Source organism: Solea solea, chromosome 12 (assembly GCF_958295425.1).
Source record: "Solea solea chromosome 12, fSolSol10.1, whole genome shotgun sequence".
Lineage (NCBI taxonomy): Eukaryota > Metazoa > Chordata > Actinopteri > Pleuronectiformes > Soleidae > Solea > Solea solea.
In genome coordinates, this window is record NC_081145.1 from 24346521 (window position 1) to 24371026 (window position 24506).

The 24506-nt window shown below is 39.9% G+C and overlaps 1 protein-coding gene across 1 annotated transcript; it reads left to right on the top strand.

Moving 5' to 3' along the window:
- The first annotated feature begins 132 nt into the window (after positions 1–132).
- zgc:173742 (DNA topoisomerase I, mitochondrial) lies at positions 133–24506 on the top strand. Its single transcript, XM_058645467.1, has 20 exons — positions 133–264; positions 461–589; positions 1980–2031; positions 3044–3090; positions 5599–5718; positions 5840–5927; positions 5997–6115; positions 6316–6431; positions 8229–8350; positions 11120–11242; positions 11333–11520; positions 11795–11939; positions 12661–12804; positions 13411–13596; positions 16120–16188; positions 20396–20510; positions 21641–21768; positions 21982–22082; positions 22596–22745; positions 24149–24506. Exons 2-20 carry the CDS (start codon positions 474–476, stop codon positions 24249–24251), a joined length of 2232 nt encoding a protein of 743 aa, XP_058501450.1. The 5' UTR covers positions 133–264; positions 461–473; the 3' UTR covers positions 24252–24506.

A 24506-nucleotide genomic window follows, 5' to 3' on the forward strand; every position in this document is an offset into this window, starting at 1 on the left:
AGTTGTCCTAGATGTAAGAAGATGAACAGTGCACCACAACTAAGAATTCCCGCGACACTCGAACACAACACAAACCAAGACAGGTCACAGAATCGAGCGCCCAACCTGACAACCTGAACTTCCTCAGCCAATCACAGTTCGCGTTGAAACGACGCCGGTTCAGGTCAACGCTAGCAAAAGAAACCGCACAAGAACCCGCCTCGTCCATCACCAACCGCCTAAAGGGTTGTTGGTTTTTTTACTCATTTGCTGACATATAGCGTGGTGAGCTATTCGATTGATAATCTTAGAAGTGCGTATTTCCTTTTTTAGATACATCAAAGCGGAATGTGACACTTTTAGCAAACTAACTAGCTAACGTTTGTAATCACGCTAACGCTTTTAGCATTTGTGGACCGTTTTATTGTCACTTTAAACGTGTTTGTTACTGACCGTTTGAAATACACTGTGTTCTGTGAAGGTCCATCTGAGAGATGGGACGAGAGAATGACTCTAAAGGCGACAGGAAGGCTAAGCATAAACCAACGAAACTGAAGAAGCTAAGTGGCCCTGAAAGCGCCGGTGCCGGTGGAGATACAGCCAAGAGCAGGTGTGTGTACTCGCGGGGACCTTTTCTCTAGTATAAATACCGCACGTGTCGGGACCAGTAGTCCTTATGGCAGCCAAAGCCTTCTCATAATGTGGTAGAACCTCATTACGTTTAACTGGTTAGGTTTAAGGTTAGGGATGAAGTGTTCAAATTAGTGATATCCATCCATCCATTTGTTGTGACAGGCACAATTAGGGCAGCTATCAATCATTATTCTATCAACAGCATTTAGCCAGTTACCAGTTTGAGCAGCTCTAATAATATACACATTCATTCATTCATTCATTCATTTATTTATTTATTTATTCATGCATTTATTTATTCCTGTATTTTTTATTTTTTCATTCATTCATTCATTTATTCATTTATTTATTTATTTATTTATTTATACATAAGTCAGGTTTTGTCCTCCATAGAAATGAAGTATTTCTTAAGTAATACTTGGCCAATTCAATAAATACAAAAATGCCAATTTTCGATCATATAAAAATGCCAACAATTGGCTCGACTTATTGGCATCTGTGTGCTAGTTAAAGGTCAGTTGCAGGAAAGGGTTACTGAGAGAATACTGAGCTAGGTGAGAGCTGTCTCGCAGCCCCGTGGCATCAAGTGCTTTCATTACACTGAGTACAGTGGGTACTCCATCTTCATATGAATAAATTAATTTACCTTGATATCTGATGCCTTTATTGCCATGCATATGTGAGGAGACAAATGAATGCAGAGTGATCTGTCATTGGCTTGTGTAATTGATGAGAGCACAGAGATGAATAGACACCTGTAAGCGCGACTGGCAGCAGAGCAGGCTGCTTTCTGTGACAACTAGCCCTGTTATTTCTTGGCACGCCGACTGAATTACTGATTAAGGATCAACTCATCATCCTTGGCGGCCACACTCATTTTCAATTAATTTTCCTTAGCATGAAAGTGCCTCATACCTTGTCTGTCATATTGCTATAGTCAGATGTTTGAAATGTTGATTTCTGAAACAGGAGGGGGGGGGAAGAAGTTGGGGATGATTGCAAGTCTTGATTTAATGATGCCACCCGTCCTGAAGGCTACAAAGGTCATATTGAAAAGAAACATGTTCAAAGCTGTTGGGAGATCCTCAGGGATGCTGCTTTCCTGATTGGTGGCATTTTACAACCTTATCTGACTAGAATATACTAACCAGGCAGAGAACCCGCTCACAGTTAAAATCTGCACTTGAAGAGTACAGCTCAGTCTGTCTCCTAGGGGCCCTTTCATTCAAGTCACTGTAATGGGGAAAATTGGTTTCTTTCAGTTATGCCAATTTCCCTAACTCCTCTTGTGTTAAATACTGCATCACTAAAAACGACTCCCCTCTTTCACTTTTATCCCTGTTCCATCTTGATGTCCTGATGAGCAGCACAAAGCCCACAAAATCTACTGAGAAAACTGACAATGGAAAGTCTAAGAAGGTAAACTGCATTTATTTCTCTTTATGTATTTAAAAAGTTAGATGTGGCTACAGCTTTGACATGAGGTTATATTTAACTCAATGGAAATTCAGTGTCGTCTTTGCCAAAGGGAGGGTTTCTGACGTAGGTGAGAGTATCTGTAACTTGCCCTCTCTGGAAGGCTAAGAATGCCTCCCCTTTTACCCACTGACCCCAGCTCATACAGCTTCTGTCCCACGAGGTTACCCACATGCTTTTTGATTTCCACAACACTGGCTGAAAATATTTACATGCATGCCAATATCCAGGTTGTAAGTCATTATTTTAGGGCTGTGTTTTGATTACACGGTTGAAGTGGTTACACAATTTGTCTGATAAGATGAGTTTGTTTAATAAACCTTGTACCGCCTCCTCCCTCTTCACATCGTGGTGCTTTGTTTAGGGCTGCAGATAATGCTTTTCAAATTAAGAACTAATCTACCAGCGATTTGATTATTTTTTTTTTTCTTTTGTTTAAGTTAATGAACTTCAATGCGTTTGTCTATAAAATTTCAGAAAATAGTGAAACATTTCCATGGTGGTACCGTAACATTGCCTGATTTGTGTGACCAGCACTTGGGGAAGATAATGGAGTGGTATAAAACAGTAAAAAAGGGGTGGGTCATAATATAGATTTGATGATGGATATCGTTTGTCCTTCCTCATGCAATACAATAGTCAAAGCTACGTTAAGTGATGCTCCATCCACTTTCAATGCATAGACTTTATCCACTTTGTTCTGTTCTCTATGTTGTGAATAAATAGAGAAATCCTGCACTTTTAACTTTTCACTGACGTTTTGTTTTCTTCAGTGAGACAGATATCGTGATGTTTCGCTGTATGATTGTCTTGCAATATAATGATTGTCACAGTATTGTTGTATTGACTCCCTGCATGCATTTATTTGTGTTGCAAAGTGTTATAGACCAGCTGTGTGAACGTGTTTGCAGTGCATTTATGGTGTATTCAATTGTATTGCATGTCCTTCCCACAGGTCAAAAAATCTAAGCCAGAGACCCCGGATTCTACCGACAGTGCCAGGTAGGGATCAAGTCTTCATGCTAATACAGTGTATCTTATAAAAGACCACCAAAATAATAAGCAGACAAGCTACTATCAAATTATCAGACTTATTTCCTCTTCCCTCCTGGGGTGATGAAATAAATCCTTGTGTTTTTGAATTTCATGTGCTCTGGACACCAGCCGTTACCATTTCATACCTCATTTTCAGCCTTTTTCACAGAAAATTAATTTTACTCTGCCCTGAAGACAAATTACGTGTGGCCTTTCAGGAAAGTTATAAATGAGAATGCACCGTTTGAGTCGTTGGATGCTCAACAGGGTGTTTGTGCTGTGCAGAAATGTGTCTCACAAAGTGGAGTTGTTAATGTATCATTGCAGCTCATGCAGATTTAGCTCAGCCCGAAATGACGAGTGACATTTCATACAAGAGATCGTGTCGAAAAACTGCTTTGCCAAATTGCCTTCATGGTTTTTTTTCACAAAGGCTCCGGTGGTAAGTGTGCTAGTTGAGTGGGTTTCATAGAGAGGGAGGAAAGTTAAGGAAGAAACATAGGCTATTAGAACCACAGACTGTAAATGTCAATGGACGCAGTGACCCACACTCCTCTGTATAGCTTTTTATGGATTTTGCTCAGTGGTGCAGTCGGCCTGTACCAAAAATCACGACCATTTCTACACATGTATTTTTCTCCTTTTCTCTTGAACTGAACAGTCTTTGCACTCAAGGCACATACTTTTTAAAAAAAAAGGTAAACATGGATGTTGGACAGTGGCTTCTCTGCATTCATTTTATTGTATGCATTCAAAAATCAAGTAGTTTGCCTACAGCAAAGGTTAAAGAACATTGGCATGTAGGTAATTACCGTAGGAATTAATGCGATTGTGAATCACTGTGACACCTGCAGGCAGGCTGTTGAGTTCACATTTAAAGTCCATTCATCTGTGATGGGAGCTAACAAATGGAAATTTCAACAAAGGTAACTTCTTGGACCTGCCGGTATACAGTATGCAGGCACTTTTTTTTTAATCTTCTACAGGCCCTATGCTTCAGGAAATTCAGTTTTAAGTAAAGTAATGGGCACTTTAATAAAACGCTAAGCTTTTATATTGTCAAGTTTTAAGAAATTTTGTGGTTGAGTGTAGTCCATTTAACACTTATGAAAAGGACTTTTGTGCAGGGTACAACAATCATGTACTTGTGAGCTGTTCAGGGTCTCTGTTAGCTTTAACTAAAAGAAATAAGGCACTTCAAATATTTCAGTGTATATTTTATATTTATAGTGAAATAACCAATTCATAGAAAGCTTAAATACTTAAATAGATGAATCCTTGTGATGTCTCATAGCGTACCAACAATAATCATTTGTCTCCTTTCAAAAATTGCATCTATTTCAGTCATGATGTATGTCAAAATAAACACTTTATAACCTTTTGTCTTTATATCATCCATCTGTTTTCCACCGCTTGATCCTCATTAGAGCTGCAACTATTGATTATTTTCATAATCGCTTAATCTGTCAATTATTTTCTTGATTAATCGATTAATCATTTGGTCCATAAAATATCAGAAAACCTTAAAAAATGTTGATCGGTGTTTGTCAAACCTGGAAATTATGATGTTCTCAAATGTCTTGTTTTGTCCACAAACCAAAATGAATAACTTTTTAATGATTTCTTGGTTATCCAGAGCAAAGAAATGAAGAAAACACTCACATTTAAGAAGCTTATACAATTGGAAATTATGTTTTAATCATGAAAATAGGTAATGACCCTGTTCTTTTCAGGTGTGACAGTGAGCCAGCGTGCTACAATATCATGACCCTGAAACCTTAATGCCGGTCAACCACAAGTTGAGAGACATCTGTTTCTCACACTGTGGGATCCGGCGAACCAATTTTACAATTAAGTCTGACAGTACTTTACATTTCCCTCAGTTTCCTTTTACTAAACGTAATATAATTGAGAAGGAGAGGAACATTTTTATTTATTAGCAGCGGTGACACTGGCCGTTTCCCTCCCCACCGATTCCTCACTCAGCAGGGAAATTCAAGCTCACAGTTGTGTAATTTATTTTTCTTTTCTAATTGCTTTAATTATGGCATTATCATTACTGTTTCTGTAATTACCATCATTATGTGTGATTTCTTGTGGTCAGGAGTCATCATGCGATTATGGATTTTTTTTTTCACTTGTTTGACGGGTTAATTTTGTCACAACTCTGGAGCCAGTTCTGAGGTCGGCCACAGTAAAAGGTTCTTTCTTGTCATTAGCTTGTTAGGAGTGGGGTGAAATAACAAAGGTATAAAAAATGGAATTGATTTAAAAAACACAAACTAAACCTTCCTTTTTACACTAGATTTAAGGGGCACAGTTAATTGAACTAATGCTTCATCCAGCGTGAGTTCACTGAGTGAGACAACAAATCAGACCATTAGCTGCCACTGCTACAATGGGATCATTGATTAAACTTCATATCATTGATTAAACGTCATATTGTGGACACTTGCATGTTGTTTTTGTGCTTAGCAATCTGGTGAAACTGGAGTCAGATGATGAGGACTTCACTGTGAAAAAGAAAGGGTTGAAAAGGAAAAGAATTAAAGACGAGCCCACGGATGATGTGTCACTTTCCATTGCTACAACCACGTATGTATAACAAAGTTGTTTTGCCATCCTAATACATGTAAACTATATTTATGTTGAATATATTCCTGTTTCCCATATTGGGTGAGATATTAGTATTCTTTCTGTCTCCGTGCACCTTCAGCCCTAAGAAGAAACCTAAGCAACTTGAGCAGAAAGACAAACGTGAGGGAGACGCTTCGAAAAAGAAGCCAAAGACGAAAACGGAGAAGGTGAATCAGGGGTAATTTGTCTCAATCTCATGGTGGTAACATCAGTACCTAACATTCTTCTTGGCACAGGTGGTGAAGGAGGAGGAAGGAGATAACCCGGTCTCAAAAAAACCGAGGAAGACGAAGGAGGAGGCAAAACTGCTGAAGATCAAAAAGAAGGAAGAGGAGGAGCAGAGTCGCTGGAGATGGTATTGGAAAGCAATGTTTTCTTATTTGTGTGGACACTCATTGACATGCATTCCTTCGCCTTAATTCCATTTCAGCCAATGGACCGAGAGTCCAGATGTGAGGACAGGCCGTAATCTCTTCACTTCCTCTAAAGTAGCTTGTTTCACTTTTAGGATTGATTCAAATTCAAATTTTTTTCAATCCTGCTGTTTTCTGTCAGGTGGGAGGAAGAAAAGTATGACGATGGGGTGAAATGGAAGTTCCTGGAACACAAAGGGCCCTACTTTCCACCTGAGTACCAGGCCCTACCCGACAACGTAAACTTTTACTACAACGGTCAGTTGAACATGGATTTTTGAGTGTATGTAAAAGAGAGAGAGGTTGATTTGTGGTTTATCTTGTGTTATTTGTGAAAATAAGGTCTGTAGGGGAGCTGTGAAAAAAGTACCCGATTTCCTTAAATGATGTCACTGTTTTCAAACCCCAACCTCCTCCCGCAGGTAAACTGGGTGAGTCACTCACCCTGTGTGGGTTGGGCTAATCCAAAATAGTGAAAACAAGGGGGGTGTTCTCTAAAGACATGCCGTTATCTGTGAAACACGGGTGCTTTGAAAACACCCCCATTAGTACTTGGTACTTTCCTCCTGATGAAATTAACCATAGACTGTATGAAATTAACATGGCAAAAAATCGAATATTCTTATGTTGTAAGTTAAAATGTATGTTACCCATTGGTTAATAATATATAGGTCAGTTTTTCTCATACCTACTGTTGCTGACTATTGTTCTCTGTTTAAGTAATATCACTTGATCAAGCCTATTCTAACATTCCACACTACAAAATAAGTAATTAAAGTACGTATGATCCGTGCTGATATCGGATCGTTATCGGCCAACACTTAAAACTGTAATATCGGTATCGCATCGGAAGTGAAAACGTTGTGTCGGGACATCTCTAGCTGTACATGTCTTTCCCTTTAGTCAGCCGATCACACACACACACACGCATGACCTGACGAGTACTTTTGGAACGACATAACACGCTCTTTAAGATGCTTTAATGGGAATGCTACAAGGGGTCATCTCAAATATAAAAAATCTTTAATGTGATTTTTACATGTTGCATGCTATTTTTAGGTGCGTTTTATTTATTTTAATATGCATTACATTTCTTTCAACTGAGTACTAGTATGATAATTCCTTTACAGCAAAATAGTTTTAAACAACTTAGAAGAGTAGCCTAGTTTGTAATGGAACACCACATTTTTAGGTGAGCAAACATACAGGAACAGATGCACTTGAATGAATAATACTTAATATTTAGTGGCAATTTTCGTGTTGGCTCTTTAGATGTTTTATATAGTGACTTAAAGTGTTTCCACTCTGCTACTTGTGATCTCTTCCCATAGTTTGCCAGGTTATTCTCCACTTGGCTGCTTTGCTTACAACTATCGGGACATGTAAATTAAGTGAAACCCGCAAATCATAATAAAGCACAAGAAATGGACATTAGGGATGTGATGGAAAATTAAAGAAGAAAAATAAACTTGCTGAATCCTCCTGACAAATAATAATAAAAAAAAGAAAATTCTCTAAGCACAAGTTCTACAGAAAACAAGGATGGACAGAAGACAAAGATGCATATCAGGCAAAAACATAAATTCTTTAAAGTAAATATTACTCAGCCCAAACTTAGTTGTTCACACACAAGACACGCACAGCAGGATCTTTAGGACACCAAAGGTGTACTGGGTCAAACACTGATTGATGACTGTAATTGTTTTGGCTATGTTTAGCAGTCTAGTCACAACAGTGTCCTATGGGAAGTTGGTTTGATCTGCTAATTCCTGTGCGTGCTTGTGCTTTTTTTGTAGCTCACTCTCGGCAGCAGGGCGGAATGTAGATCTTTGTCCTTGTCTCGAAAACCTGCGTCTATAAATATATAGATTAGGCTGACATGGCTCTCGCAGAGCTGAAGTGTGTGTTATCGCATGCTCGAGTCTCATCAAACTCCTGAGCCTAAGTAAACTTTTGAGACTGGTGCCATTTTCTTTCTCCCTCTCATTTGTCATAATTTATAATCCTTAAATTAAAAATACTTGCTGTGATGTACGTCTGTTTTTGTTAATATAGGTAAGAAGGTGAAGCTGAGCCTGGCAACTGAGGAGGTGGCCCTGTTCTTTGCCCAGATGTTGGACCATGAGTACACCACCAAAAAGGTCTTCCGGGAGAACTTCTTTATCGACTGGAGGAAGGTAAAGCTTTTACATAAACATAACATTTTTCAGATTTTGTTTCTAAATGTGGACGCTTGTAATTTTGCACAAGCCAGCATAAGGCAAATTGCAGCAGCAGGGAATAACACTTAGGTTGTTATGGGAAGTTTAAACAAAATTTTTGTTAGTGCTAGACTGATTAATTGGGTCGATATTTGCCATTTTTAGTGATTGGCCTTTGCAGATTATGATTTATTAATTGGCCAATTATTACAAATTATGCATTTTTTGTTCCCAGAAACAGTGACCTAAGTCACTAAAACTTTAACAAGTTTAGTTTATACTAGGGCTGAAACTATTACTCAATTAATCGTCAGTTATTTTGATAATTGATTATTCGGTTTTAAGTTTTCTGATTTTCCTGTTTCTTGAATGTGAGTTTTCTGGTTTCTTTGCTCCATATAACAAATACATCTTGAAAACATTTGAGAACATCATCATTTCCAGGTTTGAAAAACAACTGATCAATATTTTTCAAACTTTTTTTAAATGTTATGGACCAAACAATTACTCGTTTAATTGAGAGACTAATCGACAGATTCATTGATTTATGAAAATGATTAGTTGGTTAACTTGCAGCCCTAGTTTATGCATTATTTTTATGGAAAATACTATATATTTTATACTGCAGGGCAGGGCAGGGCAGTACAGACAAAATGTTTTTATTTGTTTTGTATTTTGAATCATTCGACCTCTAATTGCAGTTCATCATAAAACTGTGGTTGGACAAATAACAATATAGTTTAGAGAATACACGGGACACAATACTGCATTTACTGTTTACTTTCCTCTTTCTCTAATAAGTCCTCAACATTGTCAGTACTTGTCAGCTGCAGAAACATTTCCCTGATAACATCCAATTATAGTATTAGTTGTCTGTAGTTACAGCTTTGTGTCGTAATATATGTGTTTGTGTGCGTGTGTGTGTGTGTGTGTTTGTGTGAGAGACAGGGTGTCGGTGTGTCCTCTGCATAGAGAAAACACAAGTGCCAAGCCCCAAGGCATATCATGCAGAATTAATTTTGCGCTGCTTAGTGCTCAATGCACTTGAAAATACGATTTGTGTGAAGGCATTGATATGCTAATCCATACAAGTAGCTCTCCCTGCATATGAACAAATCCAATTAAAGTGTTTTATTATAGGCGGAAAAAAACTCTCCTCGCTCCACTGCCCCGCAGTGCCCGCCCACTGTCGGGTGTCAGTCATGCTTAGACACGGAGACTGACTGCGTGTCCACGCTGTCAGAGTGTTTCTGCAGAGGTGTGTCTGTGTCTGTGTGTGTGCATTTGTGTCTGTTGACTTGATGAGTGCTTCTCTGAAAATCTTTATAGATGAGATTAATTTCTGGTAAATCTTTAATGGATATGTTCAGGTTCAGTGCTGTTTTGTTTGTCAAGTAGCTTCCCCGTTGACGTCTTCTTTGTTTTTAATGTCTGTTAAAGTTATTAGGGCTGTAACTAAGGATTATTTTCATAAACTATTAATCTGTCAATTATTTGTTTGGCTCATAAATGTCAGAACATTATGAATAAAGTTGTCCTCAAACGTCTTGTTTGGTCCACAAACCTGAAGTGATTCATTTTTAAAGATTTCTTTGTTAGAAACCAGAAAACATTAACATTTAAGAAGCTGAAAAATCAGAAAGCTTGTTTTAATAGTTGAAAAAAAACCACTCAAACTGAATAAATGATTGTTGATTAATAATCGAATAATTGTTGCAGCCCTAATTAGGGCTGTCCCCTTGATCGAGTTGCCCCCGCTCAATAAAAGCTTTTTCTTTCTCTCTTTTCATTCACAAGGCCAGTGTGACTTTAGAAAATATGCACCCAAATGGCATTTATTTGACCAAGTTGGTCCCGAGTTCCTGTCACAGTGCCTGTTTTTGTGTGTGTGTGTGTGTGTGTCAGCAGCATGAAGACATTAAAGGCTCACATGTAGTCAGGAAAATTCTGCCTTGAATCACAAAGTCACCACTGTGTCGCTTTGTATTGCTGCCCTGTTTGTGACCTCTTCATGGGTTTGACCTACTGTGCAGTAACTTTTTTTCTTTTTTTTACCTCTATTGCTGGCGTCTTTGTTGTTACTGCAACATCAACACTTTGTGTAGCTCCCTTGGTCGTGGCTTTCTCCGCAGGAAATGGTCTTTTCTCTAGCCTTTCAGAACAACATCACCGCCCCCCCCTTTTTTTGGTCTGCTCTGCCTCCATAAAGACGAGCAGTTAAATGAAAGGTCACCGATCTCTTCTAATCGTCCTTGTCTTATTTTGCTTTTATGATGCATTATTGTTATGAAGAGTTATTTGTACAGACAAAGGTTCTGCACACTGTGTTAATGGCTCTCGGTAAATTTAATAGTTTACCGTCATGTGGTGACCTTTCTTCCTGACGTGACCTGGCTCGTCATTATTGTGCATACTTTCGGTTTTCACCAGTTAAATGGATCCAACTATGAGTGCTAATGAAAAAATGGCAATCACTATCAATACTTTCTGAAGGAATTTATGATGATTTCAATTAGGGCTGCTCTCTAGTTTTTTTTCTTTGCTACATGTAAATCATTGAATTTGACTAATTTTGGTTTATGGACAAAACCAGACATTTGAGAATGTCATCACTTGCCGATATGGGAAATACAGATCAACCTTTTTTAACATTGTCCGAAATATAATGGACCAAACAGTGTATTGATTAGTCGAGAGAATAGTCTGGTACTGGATGAAACCGCACTTCATTTTGCACTCATTTAGGAAATGACGAACGAGGAGAGGTTACTGATCCAGGATCTTGACAAATGTGACTTCAGCGAGATGCATGCCATGCACAAAGCCAAGGTGGAGGCCAGGAAAAACATGACCAAGGAGGAAAAGCTGGTAGGACTCTTTCAAATTAAACAGTTAATTAAGGAGATTATTCAAGTTTGGAAGAACTGATTTTCCTGTTTCTCTGCTTAATATCTGAAGGTTATAAAAGAAGCCAATCAGAAGATAACGGACGAGTATGGCTACTGTATGCTGGACCGTCACAAGGAGCGCATTGGCAATTTTAAGATTGAGCCTCCGGGGCTGTTCAGGGGTCGAGGTGAGCACCCTAAACAGGGCATGCTGAAGAAAAGGATTCAGCCAGAGGACGTCATCATCAACTGCAGCAGGTGAGAGTGGGAGTGTGTGTGTGGGGGAAAAAATTGACTGACTTTGAGGGTAAAAAGGCAAAGTGTTCAAGTGTTTAAAAATTGAATTTACACAGAAATCACTTCTATCTTCTAAAAAAGTAAATTGCCATCCTGGTGTGCTGAGTGAATGTATCTGGCTTTTTTTTTTATTCCTTCACACAGATGGAAATTACACTTGTAAAATCCATTTCTAGTTAAAGTTGTTTGCCACAGCTGGTTTTCTTTTTTTCTTTTTTTTTCCTCACCCTGACAGAGAGTCCTGTATCCCAGTGCCACCTGCTGGTCACCGGTGGAAAGAGGTTCGACACGATAACAGCGTGACGTGGCTGGCCAGCTGGACTGAGAACATCCAGGGTGCCATTAAATACATCATGCTCAGTGCCAACTCCAAACTCAAGGTAGCCGATTAGTCTGCTCCACACAGGAGAAATGGTCCTACACTCAAGTGGATGCAGGCACATTAGTCACTTATTTGAAAGTTTTTTTAAATTCAGATGGTTTAGTTGATAAATCCCCGAGCACCTGAATGCACCACCAGTCAAATGGTGCTGTAGTACTAGTAGTCCTTGTATATACCAACTTTCAATGTACAATTCCATAATGGTGTTGTTTGAGAGAAAATGGCCACCTCTGCGAGCTAAAAGTGCTAAATTAGTCTTGTATGCCACCACCTTCTTCTTTGTCTTTTCTTGCATTCCCTTTTCTCTCCCCTCCTCTTCGGTTTTTCCATCTTTCACTTGTAAAGGTTAAGTTATTCCACTTAGTCTGCATGACAATATGCACCAGACAATATGTGTTTGCTGATTGTGAATTCAATTGTGTCTGTATCAATCTGTAAAAAAAGCAGCAAGAGAATTTTCTCATTTCAGCTCTCTTGCTTTTATTTTCCATTTTCCTTTGTGTGATGCAGAACAGGCAGCGCTCACGTCATGATTACAGTATTGAAAAAAACGATTTGATTTGACACTTTTCAAGGAGAAGGACTTGCATGCTGTTGTTTTGTCTCTTCAGGTCTTTGTCTCAGGTTTATATCTCATCTCTCTCACTTCTCTTTTCCTGCTCACTCTTGCTTTCTCCGCATCCACTCCTCCTCCTCCTCCTCTCAACCTGTCAATGCAGGGAGAAAAGGACTGGGAGAAATACGAGGTCGCTCGGAAACTGAAGACACTTGTGGACAACATCCGCTACCAGTACCTTCAGGACCTTAAGTCTAAGCTGATGAAAACACGCCAGAGAGCCGTGGCGCTCTATTTCATCGACAAGGTCTGATTCTGATCGTGAAGTAAAGATGAACAATGAGGAGTCAGCCAAATAAATCATTAAAACTGATTCATTTTAGTTAGTAGACAAAAGTAGACATCGTTTTTAAATGTGTGGGAAACACCTATCAACATTTTCTGATATTTTATCAACAGATAAATCGAGTATGAAAATATTTTTTTCAGTCGCAGCCCTCTGACACATTCTGGAAAAATCAATATGCATCTCTCAATTGCCTATTTTGTTTTCTCTCATGGCTAGATGGAAGATCTGTTACGAGAAGGGAATTGATTATATGTAGCAGTTTTCTTCCTGTGACTGAAAGCTAATCTCACTCTACATTGAGAGAATTGATAGATTGAGTGTGTAATTGCTTTTGGCTCACGTCAATGACCATCTCAATTCTGATTTAGCTCTAACCTTCTTGTGCGGTCCTTTTAATTCTACTTAATGTGGGTGTTTGTTTATAGATTTAACAGTCGTCTGATTGGCACGTGTTTGTTCCGTGACTGCGAGGGATGATGATGATGAAGATGGTGAAAGTGCTCCATGTCTATGTGTGGATTTGTTGCGTATTTATCTTCTTTTGCTTCTTCTCATCCAACTAAGCTGGCGCTGAGAGCTGGTAATGAGAAGGAGGAGGGAGAATCGGCAGACACAGTGGGCTGTTGCTCGCTACGCGTTGAGCACATCACCCTGCATGAGCAACTGGATGGAAAGGATAATGTGGTGGAGTTCGACTTCCTGGGTAAAGACTCAATTCGCTACTACAACAAGGTCCCCGTCATTAAGCAGGTAAAGGACTAAAGATGTGTGGTTGGATGTGAAAACTTTATTTTGTTCATACAAGCTAAATCAATTCTCCACCGGAGACGACGTCAGTGAAATACACCATCGCAAAAACCAACATATTTTATTATAATAATCTAGATGTTGCCCTTTGGGTTTTGGCACAAGTCTCTGAAGAGAAGGTCACTTGTGTGCAAACTGACATTTAGAGTCTGAACAAAGAACTGAGAAGTGTCCTTGGGCCTAAATTGTAGATTGAATTATTGTGGTGTTTTAATTTGTGCTAGACCTGCTTAACGGCTTCTATTCGAAACACTGTCATTGAGGGAAGTTTCCAGCCGAAGTAGGAATGTCCGTAATCCCCAGGTCAAGTATCTGATCAGAGCCATTCTTGACATTTTAAACTGATTGAAGATCAACAATGGTCATCCCGATCTTTTATCCCAGTGATATTTATTTCATATTACCTGCCTTTTGATATATCTGGTCATATTTTAATATGATGCCTCGTTGTGATATTTGTCCCTGTCCTTTCTGTGCTGCGCCAAGCACACTCACACAGGTTTGCACAGCTATTCTTCCTCTTCTTCTTAGGACATTGCGTTGACAATCAGTTAATGCTGAACCTAAACTTAGCCACTATTCAAATCTAAGCCAGCTTTTGGTCTCCTTAAGGACTGTTGGTCCTGATAATCAAGGTCAGGGTTTATGCCAGCAAATGGTCCTAAAGCAGTCACAAATACAAGTAAACACACACATCCATACACACTTGTGGCTGAATATAAGTGTGTAAACGCCAGTATCAAACCACCTGTTCAACAGACATGCAGAGAAGTGGTACTTTTGCTGGTTTAGCACCTGGCGACACCTCCGCAGCCCCGCTCCCTCTCTCTCTGCCCCTGTAGCCCCACAACAAGCAGATCCACACAGAACTGATGACAGCAGCCACGCTGCTTGTGTGAGACTGGTTTCAGGTGGGTGTCATGTGAGTGAGCTGCCTTTTGTGAAGGTGGTTTTATTGAAAAAATAAATAAATAAATAAAGCACATTATAAGCTGTGTTATCAGATTCAGATACTCAAAGCTGCTCAGTACATCCTGATTTCTTAGTGAGATAACCTGGAGCTGGTTATTGCAGGATAAAAAATAAACTGGTCAAGCTTCTACTTCACCATCAGTTCTTTCTAATACTAGAGGATTTTTTTTTTACCCTTTAAGCTGGCTGACATTTACTGGCACTATAGGAGATTTCTCTGTCATTACATACACCATGATCAAAATAATTTTCCGTCGTATGTGTGGGCATTGTTGTGCAAATGAGGAATATTTTTTTTAAGTTGCGGCAGTTATGTTCAGACTTGGTCACGTGGAAGTACGTATGTAATGTCCTCCAAAGTGACCTACAGGAGTGCGTTTGTGTGAGCACACGTGTGCGCCAATATAAATTTCCAGCCCCTCTTCTGGCGTGTCAGCTCATGCTATCTTTGGTTGCAAAGACACGTTAGCACCTGACACCTGAGGTGTTTTGTTTCTTGGCAGAACACACAATTATTCAAATGCATGCTTTTCGAAAGCAACACATTAGTTAGTATTAATTAGCCACTTGCATATTTTAGCATCATAAATTCCCAGGGAATCAGTGAAGATTGCTGCTAAATGTCATTTGGTTGGCATACGTGAACAAAGATGGAAAGAGAAAAATCCCATACTTGGGTTTATGTACGGCATTTGGCATGTAATAATAAGCCGTACATCCATATGTTCCTTTCTCTACATTTCTCATAATTTCAGTGAATCTGTTATTACTTGAAACTACACAACTTCATCAAATGGTCCCTGAGTGTGGACACCTGCAGCTGCAGAGACATATTGTGCTGCTGAATTTACGTTTATGTTTTTATACCCTGAATTATTTCTACTCGCAACAAACAACAAGCACACTCCAACCAATGGGGCAGGATCACTTGTGGTATCTCCTGTGGCGTTTGTGACACATGTTGATTATTTTTATCCAAAGCACTTGCACTTTATCTTTTCATAAGTTTATTTGCCAAGCGGGGAGCAAAGTACCACACAAACCAGTCTGTGAAATACGTCTTGTATTTATAAGTGACACATCTGTTGCTATTAATTGGTGTCTTGAATATTTGACTAGTTTATCTGGTGAGCGGTGGATCTGTGGACAGGAGTTGCTGGAAATGCCAGATGTAATTGTGCCAGTTTTGCTCCGCGCTCCCAAAACACACATTCACACTTCATTAATTATGTGTAATTTGAATTATGTGTCTGCACATGGTAATGTTACCGTTAATTATATTTTATATTTGAATTGTAAGTTAGTCAAGTGTTGCTGCTACATTCTGCCTTTACTGTTAAATGTATTGATAAGTTCACCTGTAACTTTGTTAGAACTTGGTTTCCAATTTTTTTAATGACGTCTGTACCCTCAGGTTGACTTGAGACAAATTAAAGTTTTTTTTTATGGTTAACTGAAAAAGTCATTTGATTACATCTGTCTGTATGTTTTCAGGTTTTTAAGAATCTTAAAATGTTTATGCAAAACAAAGATCCTGGGGACGAGCTCTTCGACCGCCTCAATGTGAGTAACTGCCTTTTTAAGTATATAACATGATCTCTAGACACGGCATGTGTTGAACCAAGACTTTTCCACCTGATGCTGAATATTTTGGATTAAAACGAGGGGGTGATAAAACAAAACTCATGATGACTGTTAAAAAGGTAAGCAGAAGAGTTTTTTTATTTATTATTTATTTTTTATTTTGTTTGGGTTTGTGTAAAAAGTGCAAGAACGTGAACTGTGTCATATGTCAAGGTGACGACTAAAAGCAAAATATGTGTTTTCTGTGGACAGAAGGCTATGGTATGGATGAGCAGGTGCTAAATTATAGGTATAGATTGCATGAGGATGAACCATTGGTGTGGAGAGATGAAAGGCATAAAGTAAGGGAAGGGGAAATGAGTAGTAGAAGAAGAGTATTGCCGGCAAGGAGACTGAAAGCAGTAAAGGAGTTTCAAAAGAGAGGAGGGATGGACTCTGGCAGATAAAAATGAAACAGCTCGAGTGAAAATTGAGAGCGAACATGCAGTGCAGATGAGTTTCCACACACAAAGGAAATCTGCAGTTCTTTCAACCTCTTCCTGTAGCTGAAGGCAACAGGGCCGCACAGAATGCAGAATATTGTGTGCAGGAGACTTGGGGCTCCCGCTTAGACTGTTTTTCATTATAAAACTACAGCCACCGCACTTTTTTTGTCTCTTTAAATAAATAAATAAGTAAATAAATAAATGATGTGCCGGATTACTGTGCAGGTTTGTTTTTGTGGAAACCAGGCTACAGGAGCTTGTGACCTCCAATTTTATTTTTTGTTATTGTCTCGCGAAGCACTCCATACAGAGAGTGGGTCGAAGGTGGGGACATATGCAGCAGATTAATGGTCACGTCTGAACAGAGGGGTTCAAAGAAATGGAGGGAGAAAAGACGTATTGATGGAAACAAGTGACGGAGGAAGGAAGGGCCTGAGAGACAGTTTATAAATACTGACATGGAGGAAAGTGAAGAGTAGCGACAGGACAGAAGTGAGAGGGTGAGATGAAGAGAAGGCGCAATTGAAGGAGGGAGTGGAGCGATGCCTCTGCTCTCTGCCCTCCAGTGTGTCAGGAAATGTCAGGGTGTTGTTGGAGGTGGAATGGTAATGGCTGCTGTGGGCAGGCCTGATTGACATCCGGAAAGGCCAGGCCACAGAGAGTGAGCGGAGGGGTGTGTGTGTGTGTGGAAGAGTAGACGTAGTGGTATGAAAATGACAGCTGGTCCAGGTGAGGGGACGCTAGGAGGGAGAAGGTGGACAATCATGGGGAAATGGTGGGTGGTGGAAAGACCGAGGGTGGGAGGGAGACTGCAAATGGCCAGGAGTGACAACCAGACGAGTTCTGCGATAGAGTCGAAAGATGTGGAAATATGGAGAATAATGGAGAATGAGTGGTGGGGTCTGGCATTTCAGAGCGAGACTGAAGGGCGTAGAAGGGAGAAAAAAAGAAAAGGTAAAAGAAAACATGAGAGAAGGAAGGGAAGTGACTCCTAAGCCTATTAAATGAACTGTTTCTCACATGTCTCATTAAATATAAACAGCTGTTGATTGACACCATTAGATCAGTGGCATAAAAAATACAGACCACAGAGGAAAGCAGTAAAGATGAAGAGATAACCGAGGTGGTAACAGTGTATTTGGTGCTGTTTAGAGCTGAGCACAGTGTGGGATTTAACACTGATGCTCGTTTTTGAAATTAATATGATCTGCCATTGTCTTTTAATGCAGTGTTGCATTTTAAATGGTCTGAGTCGACGGCTTGGTTTGAGTCTTTCTCCACAGTGCATTTCAAACATCCCATTTAATGTTTAATTTCATTATGGATTCATTTGTGGATTAATTGGTCATTTCCAAATGACAATGTCCCCCAAACACTCGAACCAATTATTTGATTTTGAAAAGAGGTGATGCATTTAGTCTGCAAAAGAAAAATCGCATTTCAGATCATGGCTCATGATTATTACCATTATTAAACACAGTATCATATCAGAATCTTAGTTTTAGAGCTACTGCTACATTTCATGATATACAAAACGTGGTAGCACTCAAGGCTCTTGCCCCTCAAACCCCTCATAGTGTCTCACTTTGCTGTGTGAAAACACACACACACACACACACCATCCCAATCACTGGGTGAAGTGGATGGGCTGTGTCGCTGGTCTCATCAACCACATGAGTTATCAAATTATCACATTTTCAGATCCAGCGCTGACATCAGAGGGGTGTGAGATGACAGTGGATGCAAATTGCTTAAACGACGAGCACTTAAATTAAGCATACTGACACCTTTAATCACAAGTAAAAAAAACGTGATGGCTCTCTAATTGCTATTGAATATGGGGTTTGGTGACAAGAAGGAAATGTAATCAATTCAAGATTTACTTGGATTTTGCTCAACAGTGGTTTTGGCCAAATTAAACAGGGATGATGCAGATTGTAGTGAAAGACACAGTTGATGTTGGTGTGCTCCTTCTCTCAGTTTTAGATGACGAGGAATTAATGGAGGAGTACGTATCTTTTAAATATGAGCAAATGTCCATTAAACACAAAAAATATGAGTAAGTTTCGTACTTTGTTTCTCAGAATTAGGGGTGGGTCAAAATATCGATGTGGTGATATATCGTTGCCTTTCCTCGTGCGATACGATAATCGATACAAAGAAGAGGGAATTTACAGCGGGATAATAGTGGAGAAAGTCACCATTTAGCCAAGACTTTATGCACTTTGTTCTCTATGTTGTGAATAAATAGAGAAACACCCCTTCTGGTGCTGTAGGTGTATAACAACAAATGCTCCCCGACTCCCTGAGGTCTGATAGTTTTGCTTGACAGAGCCCATTTTCAGGTGGTGGCAGCAAACAAATCATGTTGTGTCGTTTTGTGTTCACAAAGACCAAACGACAAACAAGTTTTGCACTGCAGGCATAAATAAATCACAGCATAATCATGCAAAACGTTCAGCAGCGGTGATTACGCTCGCGAACACACAGAGGCTGTCTGTTCTGAGCTGAAAATGCACATCGCGTTAGGCAGTCTGGAAACCTCATCTCCTGACTCCAAGTCCTTAGATCCTCAGACAGTTTACACACTCTACACTGACAGGTTTATGAGAAACCTCAGAGGGATTTAAATAAACACGTCTTAGTCAAATAATTAAATCACTAACTCCAGCATGAGCTGCTTTACTTTGGCACGTTTTCCCCTCGTGGCGGCGGTTGCCGTCTTCATGAAATGACTGGTAGCTGGTCGGTTTGTTAATGGTACAGTTTGTAGTTGTGTGCAATAATGAGACACTGAAATAAAGCCTTAGTAGGTGACATAACATACACAAACATTTGTGCACACACACACACGCTCAGGGAGTTGGTGTGTGAGAGGTATCGCACCTGCCCCTCTGACTTGAATTCACGTCCTCATTAGGATTTCAAAGTTGGTTTGCTCATTAGCAAGGACACAACACGAAAGATGAGGTGTGCGCGCACTTACGCGCTCGCCAACACGTGTGCACACCAACGTACGTACATGAAAACCCGCCCCCGTCCTGTTTCTAATGGCTTCCTGCAGTCCACCCTCACACGACTTCACACGACTCGCCGATTCAAACAATCTGTGGCCCCAGACGAACGCATCGTGACCTCGCACTGATTAAAAACCAGCCACATCATTATTGTAATCACCATTCAAATTATTTCTTCTTCTGCATGACGTGTGTATGCCGAAATCTTCTTCTTGGATCCACACGTGTTTCTGGATGTGAGCAGTATTTTCTCACCACCGTGTGTGTGTGTGTGCGCCCTTACCACTTTCAACTCCTCTGTCATTTCTTTGGTGTTCGGCTTAAGCCGCACACATTTGACAGAAGCTAATAACTGCCAAAACTATCTGGTATGGCAGCTCTGACTTGTTATAAAACATAGAAATGTCAGGGGTCAAATAGGTCTGTGATCTTTTTTAATCTTCCCACTCTAATGGATGATGATAATGAAGGCTGTGATGGTATATCATGTCTTTTTAGTTTTAAGGGCATGCAGTGCAGCGGATGCTTTAACTGCCACCATTGTCCAAGGCCACAGTGCCACCCAGTGGTGGACAACATGTGTTGAATTTGCTGCCTTGATCGGTTCTGTGATGGCAGCAGTGTGCTTGTGCTGTGAACGCCAGTGAACGTGTGTTTTCTCTTCTTGTTTCTGTTTCATTGCAGACGTCTATTCTGAACAAGCATCTGAGTTCTCTGATGCCGGGTCTGTCGGCAAAGGTCTTCAGGACCTACAACGCCTCCATCACGCTGCAGGAGCAGCTCACCAAGCTCACCAACAGTAATTTTCACTTTCACTTTACTGTAAAGCAGTTTAAATTTACATACAGTGAATGAATCAGTGACACACTGAGGCTTATCAATCACCGGTTCATATTTAGCTGCTGAACAGGAATTCCCAGCTAATTGCTGTAGCCCTTTATTTATCTTTGTTTCACAGTAAGTCCTCCCTGATAAATTACACTGCCATATTTTTTGACTTTTTCTAATAAAAAAAAAAAAAAAAAAAAAAAAAAATCTTCTGTGATTGAAGATACCCTGACGTCAGTCAGCTTTTTCCAGCCGTGGCAGGAGTTTGTTATCACTGTAGCCAGTGTGGTGTGTCTCTGCTTCAGTCTTATCAGGCTCCAATAGTCTTCCTCTGCCACAGTTCCTCATTCAGAGATTGAAGTGTCACACTCACTTGTCATTTCTGGATTGCCACTGAGAGCCTATCTGCAGACTGACTTGGCGTGTGCGTGTGTGTGTGTGTGTGTGAGTGTGCACGCACGCACATGTGTGTGTCTTTGTGTAGGAGATCTGCATAGATGAAATGACAGTAGTAACCTGTAATTGTGTGTGTGTCAGGAAATGATATATTTATTTCCCTTGGGGATGAATAAAGTATCCATCTATACATTAATACAAGAAAAATAACATGAAAATCAGGTAAAAAAGTATAAAGTAAAAGTATAAGTTAGGGGGCGGTAGAGACTTGTAAGAGAATCGCACTCGACACATAAATATTTATGTGTCGATATTGATAATTGATATTGATAATCATGTGAAAATGTCAGTTTCAATTAAAATTTTAGAATTCCTTATGAAAAACAAATATTTATATCAATTATGTTTTTACATAGAATATACATCTTTTAATTTAGATGTACATTTAATCGTATATATTGTAATTGAATTACTGCCCTGTCCTAACTCGAGGTGTAACAATAATAGTCACTCAAAAATCATTGAAATCTTTAAAAAAAAAAAAAAGTGTGGACAAAACCTGAGCGTTAGGGTCAGTGGGGGTGGTCATGGTTAGGTTAATGTTAGCCTATCTAAAGTCTGGTTTTCCATAATTCTGCTCAGATGTATGTTCTCTGTGGAATCATCCTGCTTAAACACAGTTTTCTGTGCTGTCTCTTGCTAAAGAGTCCGACAATGAGGCAGAGAAGCTGTTGTCCTACAACAGGGCGAACAGAGCAGTTGCTATTCTGTGTAACCACCAGCGGGCGCCACCAAAGACCTTTGATCAGTCAATGGCCAATCTGCAGGTCAAGGTAAGACCACTCTGACTTATTCTATTGGACACAGTGGTTGGTAACATTTGTTTTTTTTTTGTTTTTTTATTCAATTATTTTTCAATTGTTATGTGTCACTGTGACAAAAGAAAGATCCGGGCAAAATGTAGATAGAATGATTTCGTGAAACCGTAAAGCTGGCAGCAACTCGTCTATTAGAAATATGGCTGTACTCTGTTTTGCTCCACACAGATCGATGCCAGGAAGGAAAAGCTGGCCCTCGCTAAGACGGAGCTGAAACAGGCCAAGACGGAGGCCAAGACCAAAGGCAACCCAGACCCGAAGCTGCAGGCGTGAGTGTTGCACAGACAAAAACAAACAAACATTAAAACCCTTTTGAAGTGATTTACAACAGTCTTAAAAATAAAAGCACTTCTTTGTAGAATAAAATCTTAATTTACATATACCCTTAAGAGAAAGACATCTTAATAAAAACTTTAGTGTGTCAGGGGGTAATAAGTTGTAGTTTAGTTATGGGAAATACACAATCTACTGTGTTAACTCTCGGTCTCAGGTTTTTAATGTTCCATGTCTTTGCGTAAATTGCAGTCCTGATGAAGAAGTTTTAAGTTAGTGTTAACTCTCAAGAAATGCTTTTAATACAATGTCTAAGCTTTGAATCTGTTTCAGACAAACTACCAATCAAGAAAATCAATGACCGATTCATTAATAATAAAAAATAAGCAGTAATTGCAGCTCTACAAACATCTTCATCTGAATGAAGCTTCTTTTTAGCTCACCCAGATTGTGAAAAGACTCTGGAGTGTGTGTGTGTGACTCCTGCCTTTGTGAATGTTTACTGACAGGCTGGTGATGCGGAAGAAGGCGGCAGTGACGCGTTGTGAGGAGCAGCTGCTGAAGATGGAGGTGCAGGCGACTGACAGAGAAGAGAACAAACAGATCGCACTGGGTACCTCAAAGCTCAACTACCTAGACCCACGCATCAGCGTGGCCTGGTGAGTGACAGCAGGGTTTCATTCAAACACCTCGCCAAGTTTTAACCACATTTTTTTAAAGGTACGGTATTAGAAAAAGTGCATTTTGTGAGTCTTTCCTTCCAAAGCACGTGCTGAGTAGGTACTATGCGATGATTGGTCAGACTGCCGGCCACTGACTGGCCAGAGTGCCGTCCCACAAAGCAATCAAGCCGAACTGTGGATCAGTTAAAACTACTTAACAATCCTAAAAACGTGGGTTAATCTCCAACAATTAACAGGGAAATCTCTATATTTAACAGAGGAGTCTGGTGTATTTAGGGACAGCACCGCCAATCGCCAGCAGCATCACAGACCCTGCTGCTGTAGTCTGTAGAGTAGGAGTCTGTACTCCGGAGATGTCCGACATAGAAATCGAGCCGAACAGCGCCAAACTGTAGATCAGTTAAAACTACTTAACAATCCTAAAAACGTGGGTTATTCCCCGACAAATAACCGGGAAAATGTCTAAAATCTCAATATTTAACAGAGGAGCCTGGCCCGCGACCGGCATCAAACTGCCGCTGTGTTTCAGTCCAGTGACTATGTCAGAGTCTGTGCTCCTGTCATGGAGGAAGTACTGAACAAACTGTTTCTAGTTATTTGATTCAGTTACACTGAAAACAATTGCTTCACAAGTCACTAGTCACTCGTTTGTGTGTGTCGCGTATAAATGAAGTCACCGCTTCACGCAGCCGTGCAGTGATGACTCCGCCCAAGTTGGGTAGGTACTTTTTATGTAGTGGAGATGCAACCTAAACCGTGTTGTGGGGAGGCGAGGCGAGTCAAGCTGGCGGAAATACGCTATTAGTGTCAGCTCCGCTTGCTTGGCACAAATGCCAGAACAGGTACTAAGAAAGTAGCAGCTATTATCACGAATGGAAAAGCAAAAGAAAAACGACTCATCGAGCCGTGCCACAACTGTATAGTGGCTTACCAAACTTGGATAGTGCAAGGACACAGGTTCAGGTTGAGTGGAGATGAAAGAGGCTCCATTCTCTTGGTCACAATTATAGCTACTCAGTCTATATAACCTGTGGCCTGTATTGTTAAGCACCATGACTTAATCTGTCGGGTAAATGGGGAATTTTCCTGTGCTAGTTCATTACATATGAGAAAAACTGTTTCATTCGTTCTGAGGACCCAAAATAGATATCCATATTGAATTTAAAGTATAATCAGAAACAAACTGATGTGTTTCCAGCTCATTAGACACAAATTCCTGACTTTTGTCATTCAAATTCTTTGAGTTCTTTGTGTATGTTGTTAGAAGACAAGATTTCGTGAAACACAAGAAGTGTTACTGATGTGTTGTTTAATTTTTTATTTTACAGTGCATATTGTAAACTTGACAGTCTTTGTTTTGTTTTTTCCATTTGTTGTAGGTGTAAGAACACGGAGGTACCTGTAGAAAAAATATACAATAAAAGCCAAAGGGACAAGTTTGCCTGGGCCATCGACATGACAGACGCAGACTTTGAGTTCTAACTGTCCAATCTTCTTCAAAACATGTCTCATTAACTTTACATTACATTTAGCACTTAACTGTTTTCCTTTTTTTTTTTTTACACTTGCTGATGTATTCTGAGAGTGACATCATGTCTTATCTTTGAGACATGTTTTGTTTACTGTTTATTTCTCTTTGTTAGTGTTCACACTTCCCTCTGATGATCACTGATTGTGAGTGGGTTTTCTTTGTGCACTTGTGTTTTCATTACTGCGAATAAAGATTCCAATTATGCA